The sequence below is a fragment of the Falco biarmicus genome, chromosome 6, assembly GCF_023638135.1.
Source record: "Falco biarmicus isolate bFalBia1 chromosome 6, bFalBia1.pri, whole genome shotgun sequence".
Classification (NCBI taxonomy): Eukaryota; Metazoa; Chordata; class Aves; order Falconiformes; family Falconidae; genus Falco; species Falco biarmicus.
The window spans coordinates 66,197,291-66,210,293 of NC_079293.1; the positions used below are offsets into that span (position 1 = coordinate 66,197,291).

Sequence of the window (13,003 nt, forward strand, 5' to 3'; positions counted from 1 at the left end):
AAAATCACAGTAAGAAAACCTTTTACAACAGAGATATTACATTCCTTAGCTTTGTTATGCTGTAGCATGTTTGCTAATCATTAGTAACCCAAATTCCCTTGTGCTGTTTTACAGTTCAAACTGAAAACATGACCTTATTAAAGTTACTTTAAAACACTAAACTGCATAGATTCATCGAGCCCCATATCCTCTAACAGTGGCCAGAAGCAGTTGTCTAAGGTGACTATAGGAATAGGATACGCATACGGCAATACTTTGCTGATATATTTTCCCAGGTACCCATGACCTGTTGTTCATTAACTTCCATGAATTTTTATATTAAACCTTTTGCATTTAACATGACTGACCTTCAGTTTACCCACACACAAAATCAGTTTTACAGATATACTTTTGTATCATGCTAAGACTCTGTGTTCACTGGTACTTGGCAATGAAAGGATGTATTTAATTACCTAATGGAAAGACTACAGGATCCATGAAATAAATTTATTTAACCTTTGTAAAGAAAAGGCTAAAATGGGTTTGAGTACGCTCCGAAGTCAGTATTCCCAGCAGAGGGCACTAGCTGCTATGCTCAAGCCAGAGGCAGACTTAATTTAAAAGTACTGTGAGGAAGACTATCTCCTTACTTCCTCAGGACCTTGGAAGACTACATATAAGGTACACTGTTGTCTAAATTATTTATACCAGATCAAGATTCAAGCCAAACTGTCACCAGTCATTAAGCAAAATTTTAAAAGAGAAGTGAAGAAAGAGAATTGAGAGGATGATTTTTTTAAGGCCTAACGAACACTGACCTTTATGTATAAACACAGAGAAATGAAACTACTGTGATGGGGTAGTAAGATTTATATGCGCATGATTGCTAGCTTAATATTGTTTAAAATCAAGTTAATATGCACATTCTATTTTAAAAAATATTTTCATCTGAACTTTGAATATATATACAAACTGCTAAGAAAAGGTATAAGAAAAAAAAAAAAAGGTTTTTATAAACACACTTTTCAGTTCAAGTTATCAGATCTGACCATCCAAAAAGCCTTCTAGAATTTGTCAAGGACAATTATAAACTATATTTGCTTGTTAAGAACCAGCTCCTTAGAATCCACTATTGTGAGAACCTTTCAGTCACATTAACTCAATGAAAAAATTAACTAATTGTGTTTTGCAACATTTAACTCCACTAGTAAATGTATCCCTCATTGTATAGATGGAGAAACTGACAGGAAGAAATTAATTAAAGGCCACAAAAAATGGGGGAAGCTAATGTTAGTATTAAAATTCAGGAACTATGTCGGTATTCTGCTTAGTGCCTCTCCCAGCCTTCTCTGGATACATTTGTTCATTTTATGGGGCCTTAGAAAAAATGGTATAACAACAAACACTTTGATGAAAACCAAGCATATTTCTCCTGGATGATTACACCGGAGAAGCACATTTATAGGGCTCTGTTCTAGTGAGTCAGTAACTACTTTCATGTCACAACAAGCGCTACCATGTGCCATACTGCCACATAAACCCTGGTGTGTCATATCCGGAAAACTGCTTCTCATTTTGCTCTAAAGCAAATAAAATAGATCAGTATTGTCTCATCCAGCAGTTTTTTAGTTTTCCACATGTTCACATAGCCAGCAAGGCAAAAACGTTAAGTGTATGAATTTGATATTAACTAAATTAGCTAAAACTTGGGATTTTCCTCAACTGGAAAAATATGATTTAGAAATTGACGCACACAATAATGGAAAAAGATGCTTTCTACCAACTTAATTGCATGTCACACCAGCACTGCATACAATATATTCTCTGTATTTTATCTTTATATATATATATATTATATAATAGACAACCGGTAATTACCAATATCTGATGCATTATTTTAGACAGAAATAACTCCTTATATACTTAACATGAAAAAAATTTGATGCTAACAAATGAAACAAGAAACAAAAGACTATAATACTAGAAAGACACTGAGTCTATTTCCCAAGGCCTTCACGTATTAATTATGAAAGCAGCTGTTTTGCAAATTCTACTTAATGCCAGGAGATGTTTCAAATAGTATAAAGTTACTAATTGCTGATTTGCTATATTCATTTATTATGTATTGGCTGTCATTTCATGAAATCACATGATATCAAAGTGGAAAATGTTTTAATATTTCCCTTTCAATCAGAATTGTGATTTTATTTCAAAGGAAACATCACTGAATTTGAAAAAGTTTTATAGACTGTTCATATAAAATATTGTATTACAACAGTTCCTAAGTAATCATCTGAGCAATTTCAAACACATCTTAATCATACAACAACAAATGTAGAGTCTAAGGTCTGGACATTTATCCCTCTGGACTGCACTGTAACAGTTACCCAAGACCAGACTAGAAGACCTATTTTGACAACAATGTGAAAGCAGACGCATTTGGGTTATAAGCTATTTCTCCAACATAAAAAAAGCATCCAGCCTTTCACACAATGACTCTTGCAAAACTTAAATTCTTCTTTCTGGAACCATTAAGGGTTACGGATATAGCCAAAGGAATCACTTCACCAAGTTTTGAGTATGATGTTGTCCACTCATGCCATAATGATTATTGAGGTAGTGAGTATGCATGAGTAGTGGTATATGCCAGTTTCAGAAAACTCAAAAAAATACTACAACTCCACAATAATATTGCAACAATTCAGTGTAATAAAAAATAACTTCACAAAACAACTGGTGCCCTTCATTACACTCACTTATTCCTCTACCTGAAATTAAATAATGTTTTTGGAATAATGAACCAAATGTAACAGAGGAAATAATTTTAACCAAAATTAATTGCATTAACTAAAACAAATTAGATTACATTTTGAGTTGTACTGTCAGAAGATGTTGGCAACGTAAACCTTTTCTCACACACACAAAAATATCTTGTTATCTTGTATTTACTAGATGTGAAACACATAAACAGAAGTCCAGAGTTGACATCCACATTCCATTATGAAACGTCTTCATCTTGAAATTTTCTCATTCTGAACAGATGCCTCAAACTGACACATCTATGTGTGCGAATGAATATTTATTTGTAAAAGTTTCGATCAACTACTGTATTTCTGAGAGTAAGGCTGTTACAGACTTTGTTCCTCAAGTCAGACTTTCCTTTAGCAGTGGCTCAGTGAGAAGTTGTAGTGCTGCCATGCTGTGGACCAGGAATGTCAAATTTGGAATAAAGGCGGCTTGCTTAGCAGGGAAACGTCTTATACATGTTCTGTGAAACCCCACTCAAATCTAGGGAAGTTACAAGCCTCTGAGAAATGCAGTCTGAACCCACTGCACAAACGGGTAGCAGACTAAGTACTGTCTACTCCCAAAAGCACAAGGGGGCTGAGTGCAGGTTGGCCCCTCCAGATGGACTGGACACGTTCTCCTGCCTGCTGCTGCTTTGTTCACTGCACTCACAGGTGCAGTGAGACAGTTGCCAACAGGCAGAGGGGACTCTTGACTCTCTCATGACTGTAGTTTCAGACAATTTAAGACCAGAGATCATGAGATCCTCCAATTTCCTGAATTTTAGAGGCAGCTAAGCCTAAGAACTAGTCCTTAGCTCAAACACAAACACCTCTTCCTAAAATGACACCCAATGTTGACCCAAAATGCAGTATAAGGAAGCTCTGCCACTTCCTTCACTACCTCAAATGTGTGAATGGGTGGGGTTTTTTGTTGTTGGGGTTTTTTTTGTTACATCTGAATCTCTGCCTGTAGTCTCTGGTTTTCATTATGCTGCCTTCTGCTAGATTTAGGAGCCCATTAATACCTGTATTTTTGGCCCTATGTGAAAATAGCTGTACATTAGAAACTCATCTTCTAGTCCTCTTTTTGATAAGCTGAACAAATTGAACTGTAAATCTTTCATCTGAGGTCACAAATTCTCCAGCTCAAATGATTTGTGGCTTTTTCAACAGCCTCTTCAGGTTTGTCAGTGTCTCTTGTAAAATGTCAAAACCACACCTAACATTCTGCCATCAATCTGAGATGTTTTTAAAATAAAAATAATCTTTCTACCCTCTGATTTATTTCCACTCTACCCATCCCAAATGAAATTAGGTCTAAATGCTCTAATGCTGGACCAGAAGCTCCTTTTGAGCTGCTTGTGCATAATAATGCTTAAACTTATTTCCATGTCACTGTGCCTAGGGGACAGTATCCTCCTGTAGGTATGACTTGTGTTCCCCATTTCTAGATGCAAAATGTTGTGTTTGCTTAGATTTAAAAAAAGGCAAAACAAATCAAACCCTCTCCTTCCTCCCCAAAACCTCAGTTCTGCTGAGAAACAAACTGCATGCAGCATCCTCATTTTTATTTCATTCCCCCCATACACACAGCACTCTTCATATTCACAGCAAGTTTGTATTAGAATTTATGTTATACTCAAAACTGCTGGGGGAAAAAAAATCATTGTACTAGGCTTAGTATAAAAATGTGCTCATTAGAAATGCTACACTCAACACCAATCCTTCAGTGATAATTCTTTTTATATGTTAGTTAACTAACTTTTCAATCCAATTACTTTCATGACACTGCGTAATGCCAGTTTGTCAGTAAGAACAGCATCTACAAAACTCAACCTCTTCCACAAAATCAGGGAGACTGGAATTAATTTTATTTCCATTCTTTAGTTATTATCCACTGTGTGAATCCAGAACCAGCTTCTCCATTACCCTTTCTCAACTAAAATCTGACCGACAGCCTGCAGTTACACAGGTCATCATGCTTGTGTGGATTTTGCTTGTTTATTTTTTAATGTTGGCACATAGTAGCATTCTTCTAGTCTTGTGGAATTTCTCTTGCGCTCTAACATTTATAAAAAATAAAAGGCAAGGCACAAATCTCAGCCTGGTTTTCCAGGACTCCAATGACTCAAAATGTCTTTGCAGCCTATTTTTAATATATGCTAACTATTAACAGACTGGAAGTTATTTTATTATCCTTTGATGAAACTAGTGTTTCACTGTTTCACCTAGAACAAACATTTTGCAATACCTTTTCCTTTTCCCACATCATTAGTAAAAGGTCACCCATCTCCAGCTAAGAATAAGCCAATAACATTCAGATAATAAAAACAATATCAAAACTCCCATTTTACTTAACAAGTCTTATAGCTAAGCAGACATGACATTTGCTGATGACCTTTAGTTTGTCTTTAATTTCCTGCACTTCATAACTAGTTGCTAATCACACTATATTATTTGATTCTGTTTCGATGGTGACACAGGACATACTTTTACTATCTTTTTCCTCAAGAAGTCCTTCTTGTTCTTCGTTGTTGTTGTTTACACTTCCCTTTCCAATTAGTTTTGGTTGTACTTCCCTTTTGCTTTTGAAAATTACTCTTCCTGAACACTCAAATATGTGATTTCACTCTTCAGAAATATCTTTCAGTTACACTGAATGTTAGAAAATTATGGAGAAGATTGCTCCTACGCAACACAAGCTAGATGAATTCATCACTATAAGGTCCCATAAAGCTGCTCAAACCAAATGACCTCGTACTGGATATAGTATATTTTATGCTAGAAAATTATCATTTGCAATTTTCAGACTAATTACATTTCACCATTTCCTGCATTACATCTATAGCACAAGCTTCCCATACAAGGGTTTTTTTCTTTATATGCTTTTTATAGCCAAGTGCTCAAGAAGCAATACCCCTCATTCTCCGTTTGCAACAGACCCCTATGAGTGCTACCCTCTTGGGTTTGTTCATTAGTAGAGTGATCAATATGTACTCAAGACTCTTGTATTAATTACCTTTAAAGGCAGGTACCAGTGTCTTTAACTACTGCATACTGTCCCTCCACCTCTTTTAGCCACTCTGTCCTTAAGTAGGCTGTAAGCACTGATTCCACATTCTTATGAACTTTCCCACAAGGTTTCAATAATATCAGTTATATCTCATTTTCCTCCATTAATGAGAATTTCCCATTTATTATGCTTGTCACTGGTCTTAGCACTGGTATAAAACCAACTGCAAATCTTGTTTACTGTTCTGTTATAAGTTTAATTGGCTCCTACAATACCAACTTTAAATTGCTTTTATCTACCTAGGATGCTTTGCTTGGGCTGTCAGTTAAGCCCCTTGCTGGTTGCTACAGGCTCCAGAGCAAGGAAGACACCGCAACCCATGTCCCTTCACGCAATCTGCCTTCCCATGGAACTTTGTCCCCACATCCCGCACAAAAAAACCTGCAGACTCACTCTAGCCAAATCCAACAAATTCCCCTCCAGTATTTTCTTTTGTGGAGCTTCCTTTTCATTACATATTTCTCAGCCTCCTAGTTTCCTTTTTCTTAATAGTTTCACTCATGATGCCTGTCAACTTACCTACCATTTGGCACCACAAGCAGTACCAAATACCTTGTAGCTATGTCTCCTACAGATTTCTGCTTTATCTCTCCACAGTTTCCACTATTATCCAGCTTACTTGAATTATATATGAATGACTTCACACTTCCTGTCATGTTGAATGTCCCCTGTCTTCAGGGGGGGGATTTCTGCCTACAAGCCACCAGTGCATTCTTCTGGATCCTACTTATTTCTTCTATGGCATCAGTGGGAATGACATCCCATCCTGACTGTTAAAAAACTGATACTGCATGCATAAATTTTTCCATCAAAAAGTTAAAAGATTTCATGAAAAAAAGGAACATGGTTTCATGGTTTGACAACTGAATTTTTCTTTTACCTTTTACCAGATTTTAAGAGCAGCAGGGTGGGCAAATGGAGCAACAGGGCAGGCAAGGTCTTAAATGCAGTTTACACCGATGGGAATTTATTACGATTGCTATAAAGCACTATAGAAGTTTACATTAGTGAAAAAAAATCCTATTATAGGCAACTCAAGCCATTCACCCAAATTTGATGGACAATTCTGAAGTCCATGACTATACTTCTCTACCTATGAGGTGAACATAGTGATACTACCTTACCAATACACTAATGTGATACTTATGAAGGTTCATCAGTGATCCAAAGAGAAGAATAATGGCAAAATAAATAACTGTATATAAATATTAAAAACAAGTGGAGACAAATGCAAAGAAAATAAGCAATGACCAAGGAAGTTGTTAAAGATCTACTGTCTGCCATGTGTTTTAGTTTTAAACACCTGATCATGCTATTAGAGACTATCAACACATGAGCAGATGGCGTCTGAATTCAGACAGCATTACTTATTAAGTCCTGGGAGATCAATGTTAAGAATGATACTGTTAAGTGATGTTTAACATTTCCTAAGTATTCTTTTTACTTGTACTGAGTGCAAACCAAGCAACTCAGCTCCATTATGCCAAGGTGGTCTGAATGCCACAGATTTCTTCAACAGGATCAGAACCTTCAGACCCAAAGTATCAGCTGCTGCCATGTGAGCTACCAGAGCACTTCTCCTTGGAAGCAATTTATCATCCCATTTATTTACTAGACTAGAAAATGTTACAAGTGTTTGCTGACAGCATAGTTTTCTGATACATTAAGATGCACAATGAAGAAAAAGTCTCAAAACTTTTAGTGAAAATCAAGCTACCTCCATGCTCAGAAATGGCTAACTGGTTCTGTCTGAAACTGAAAAGCAACAAGGCCTAAAACCCATGGTCTGAAACATAACCATGAAATTTCTGTCTGAATAGTTGGTAGCTACAAGGAAGTGAAAACAGCGTTATAACCAAACGACTACTCAGCATCCTGAATAGAGGGTGCTATAAGCCCAGTTTAGAGTTGTGATCATTTAACAATAACTTCAGATATTAGCAGAGAGGTCACTGAAGTACAATGCAACTCCCGGGGGTATATCTTCAAATCCACTGGAGGTCATGTACAAAAGCAGCTCTTCAGGAATCACCCCCCAACATATTTAACAGAGAATGCCAACTTTTGAGAAGGCCTGGGGCTAAACAGCCTTTGTACAGCCAGTCACAACTAAGGCACACAACAGCAGCCTTATCCTAGTGGTCCTAGGATTACTGTTCCTTTGCTTGGCTATCAACTTAAAGTCCAGATTTTAAAAACAGTATTTGAATGCTATTTACATATTGGTATGTTATGACTACTAATATTCCAGCAATAATGTTAGCCCAGGCACACACGCTATATTAGGGTTTTGGAAGACAACCTGTGATAATACATGAGTGAAGTTACTGTATATTATAAAAAAAATTATTATTGTTCTTCTGGGAAGCTCTTCTTTTCTCTCTCCCATTAAATCCAAAATCTTTCTGCCAAGTTAAAAAAAGCCCCGTTAATTTAGTTATGAAATGGGAAAATATGAGGTTTTGTGTTTTGGATTTGTTTTTGTTTGGGTTTTTTTTTTAAACCGTGAAAAGTCTGAGCATTAACTGATCTAGATTTGACCGGGTACTCACTCTGTCACACAGCTCTTCAAACGTGAAGTCTGCAATGGTTCCACACGCTTTATTCAGCCTCAGCTCTCTGCCTTGCACTTTTAGAATCCTTGGTCTAGTTACTATGGGAACATGAACAAAGACTCAATCTTCTCTGGATAATTACTATAAAATTCATCTCTTACAGATAGGAAATGCATAGCTTCATGAATAATAGCACATGATTCAACACATAAATTAGACAAAATGCTGATACAATGACTGCCACTTGAGTGTGGCATCAACCCATATACAGCAATGGAACTTATTAATTGGTCAGTGGAGATTGGGCATTGTGTTCTAAATGTATTCTCTTTCAAGAGAAATTAACTTACGTACAATCATTTTGTTTCTGAGCCAGCTCATCAAACAACTTATCCATGACAGCCTCCACATCAGCTTCACTTGTGCTACAGTGAAAAGAATAATAGAATATGAAATTAATAACACTTGAAGCCAACATCAAACAGCTGCCTGAGCCTGCTTAGCTTTTTGCCCATAAAAAAAGAGAACAGGATGTTATGCTCTAAATACAAACATTAGATTTAGAATACACTTAAAAGTAGAGAATATTAACTCTCAGGTAGATGATTCTACCTTATTTGCATACACTGAAAGACTTCTGTGTTTTGAGCTGTTTCCAGTAATGAGGCAATACAGGCAGAGCAGATCCATTAACACTATGTGTACACAATGAGAAAAAAGGCTTCTGGCTCTATCTTGCATGCAAAATAAGAGCAAATAGACAAGGCAAGGCAGTCAAGCACCTAAATAAGTATCCTTTGAAATTTCTGAGAGGGGACTTTGTGGAATTAAATATTGGAGCAGCTTTCTGAGGGATTAAAATAAAAATAAAAATCAAGTCAACTGATTGTGTTTAGCAAACAATTTTCAAAATTGCAAAATTAAACTATGAAATTCAAAATACCAGCACAATCCCAGCACAATCCCTGGATTAGTGATTTTTATTAGTTTCCCCTCTCTGTTGCCAATAGTTTTTGGGAAAAGATCAACCACAGACAGTGAAAATGCAAAATATCTGTGCTGAGAGCTGAAGTTAAGTTTATATTCATCTTCTCGTTGCCCCAAGAATTATAGATCTGTCTGATCAGAGAATATTTTTTGTCACTGAATGGGGCAGAGGGCCAATCTTTCTGTGTTTCATTCTTAAAGATAGATAATATTTCTAGCTGAGATCAAAAGCTAAGTATAGCAAATTAACTCTACAGAAGACAATAAATTAGAACTAAGATATGTAACACTTAAGTTAGTATAATCTCATTTGGTATGAAAAGTCTGCTTTTATAGATCATGGACACACTCAAGTTGCATAGCTTCACAGAGTTCTAGTCCTCCTCTAAATGACAAGTGACAATCAGCATGTTACACAAGTACCTTCCTGTTCATTAGGCCTTAAGCACCTTAAAAATGCTAACAGCAGAACTGAAATAATGACTTTTTAGCTCAAGCTTAACAATAGCAAACATTGTAGATACAAAGAATTCAGGGGGAAAAATGCCACAAACTTCTGTAAGTGCCATTTCAAATCTTTTAACAAACCTTTTGTGAATAAGAGATTACATAAAATCGTAACTTAAAAAGTTTCTCTCAGTGTTGATATTTGTGTACTGCTTTCCTCTGACAAAATAACGAATGAAAAGGAACAGATGAAGCCGGGGAAAAAAAGCCATAAAAGGGGAGAAAGAGTGCATGTGTATCACAGAGTATGCACACACGTATGCATTTATCTATCAAAAAGGTTGATGTAAAGGCTACAAGAAACAGCCGAATATGATGCCTGGGTGGATATCTACACCTAATTGCCAGGAAAGTTTGTTTTGAAAACAGACACCTGAGACTGAGATCAAGGAAGTTGCTTTGATCAGGAATCTTGTAATTGTGTTACACTGCTTTCAGATGAGTATGGAACAGCTTTAAGCAACCTTCAGTTGCGTATTTTAAATGAAGACTACACAAATTATGAAGCATCAAGACAATTTTAAAAAAATGTGATGATACTATAACTATTAATAGGGGAATGTAAACATGCTCGACAAGAACATTTCCTTTTGGAGGCAAGACTGCTAACTAAATTTCAAAAATCTTAGCAAAATACTGTATAGTACCTGCTTTTAAAACAAACAAATTTCCATATATTAAGCTAGTTCTGCAGGGTTGAAAGATCCAATGAACAAGTTTGAGTAGAAAAATGAATGAGATTCCCTCAGAAAAAGAAAGGATGATGAAATAAATATCTTATTTCCATTAGCAGCTGTAGGATTTTTTAAATTATTTTTTCCCCACTGCTTCCTAATGATTTACAGAAGTTCTAGAGGTAATCAACATCCTTCCAATGAGAGAACATGACAGACAACTTATCGCCCATCTCTGCCATTCACTTGACTACAAGTTTTACAGCAGAACACCACAAAATACTTTGGCTAGGTACTACTCCTGGGACTTGTTCATATTTCTTCTCCTCTAAGAGCTGATGCCATAGCCACCATGTTTAGGCTATTACCTGCTAGAAACCACATACAGGCTCTTCCTTTCTTCAGAGTATGGACACTGAGAAAAGAACATGACATGTGCCCTCCAGAATTATCAAACAAAGTCACAGAGTGCAAAGGGCACAATAAGCAGATCCGCAAGCACGGTCAGCTACGTAGACATTGGAACAAGAGCCATGATGAGCAATGCTGAGATAACAGTGGCAGCTTCAAACAGTACTTCTAAGCAGACACCACAAAACTCAAAGAAAGTGGAGCCAGGCAAGAATATAGAACAAGAGTTACTTTTCCTGAGTTCACACAGTCACAATTTGCTTGAAGATACAGAACCTGCATTGGACCGGTTTTCCATATATGAAATTCTCTCATTTCCTCCCAGAAGCAGAATGAGTTACCTGTTGTAATTCTGCTAAGCAGTACTCCTACTTCCAAACAACTACAATTTCTAACTTTATTATAAAGTGATAATGATATACTTTGTTTCAATTACTTGTCACATCAATGAAATTACTGCATCTTTCTTAATGGAAACATGATTTTAAAATAAATATTGTATGTTGAGTTGAAAGATACAATGGTTACGTATCTCATTTTCAGCTATTGTCTGCCTTGCTCAGGCTGTCATCCACTAAAGACTATAAGAGCAAATACAATATAGAAAAATGTCTGCGATGCAAAGCTTTCAAAAAAAGACAGGATGTTTCTAGTAGGCAGATATATGCTGCAACCATAACGACAACTGTGAGTGTTTTAAAAAATATATTTATTTGCAAATATAGAATAAAGCCCTAAAGAAATTTTGTCATGATAAACAGAAACAATCTGTAAAAATAGGAGGGTGTTGGGTTTTTTTTAATCCACAGCACTGGAAACACCCAACGTTAAATGAATCCTTGTCATTGGATTTCTATAAATACTTAATTACTTAAATACAATAAGGATGTTCCTCTATTATAAGAGAATTGTGCGATCTCTTACAAGAGGATATTCATTACTTTCTAACCATCTGTCACTTCAGTTCTCCAAACACCACACCTCCCAAAAAAATCTAATTAGTTTTTATTCAGTCACACATTATAAATGATGCTAGTGTGGATACTGAAAATGTAGTTTAATGAAGTTAATACCAAGGCATAATGGAAGGCGGTTTGCTGAACAAAATGGACCAGAAGGCAAAGAAAGGAAAAGTCACACCCTGCTAATTCTACTATACATTTTTCATTTCCCATTGACTAGGAAATTATTGGCTAATAAGAAGGTAAAAAGAGGGCAAGTACCATACCATAGGTAAACTTACAGGTAGTAAAGTTTTCCAGCAGCAGGAAGCACTCGTTTCCTGTAGTCTATTCCAGAATCAAGCTGGACTGTGCTGCAGTATTTCTACACAGAGGAAACAAAAAAAAAAAAAAAAAAAAAAAAAAAAAAAAAAAGAATAGCTTTCCTCAAGCCAAAGCTGTATTTACTATTGTCTGTGTTAGAGAGAAGACACACTGCTGTGAGAAACCATCAGCATGAATATCATCTGCAAAACTGAAATTCAGGATCACAAAGCTGAAGTTTCCTTTACAATTATCAAAGCAAAGAAATAAGCTGGAAATTGTTTACTTACTCCAAACAAAAAAGTAACCATTTCCAAAAGTCCATCAACTAAAAAATTAATACAGATTGGAAGCACATGAAGTGAAGCGAGGGTCCATATTACTGGTTCTCTCTGGGTAGTGCTTTGTTGGGGGAGTGTGTAAAAATAATGATTTTTGCATTAAATAATTTACATTTAAAAATGGAAAATTAGAAGCAGTAAAAGTTTAAGAGACCACAGTCAAACTCTAGCAACAGAGACAACTGAAACTACTTCTACTTAATAAGCTAAAATTAATTTTATCTTTTCCTTCTACTAAGATTGGAAATTTTATGAGTCAAACGTCAAATACATGCACCACACCAAGTCTTGCTGCAAAATGGACTGAAGCATAAAGGAGAAAAAAGTTCTACATCAAAAAGGTTTTGTTTCATTTTTGTAATGTCTGAAATGACTCAAGAATTTTATTTTCTGTTTAAACAACCTGTAAGATTCCAAGTGTG

General features: G+C 36.0%; 1 protein-coding gene across 2 annotated transcripts in view; it reads right to left on the minus strand.

The window, feature by feature from the left end:
* The window catches only part of AFG1L (AFG1 like ATPase), a 72,094-nt gene that overhangs the window by 15,077 nt on the left and 44,014 nt on the right, over positions 1–13,003 (minus strand). Inside the window, exons 8-10 of one of the 2 annotated variants that reach the window (XM_056343705.1) lie at positions 12,219–12,301; positions 8,751–8,821; positions 8,394–8,494 (exon numbers count right to left, since the gene is read on the minus strand). The exons of the other annotated variant lie outside the window; for it this stretch is intronic. Of the exons in view, the coding sequence (XP_056199680.1) occupies positions 8,394–8,494; positions 8,751–8,821; positions 12,219–12,301 (255 nt within the window). The remainder of the gene's footprint in view (positions 1–8,393; positions 8,495–8,750; positions 8,822–12,218; positions 12,302–13,003) is intronic. 2 annotated transcript variants of the gene reach the window in all.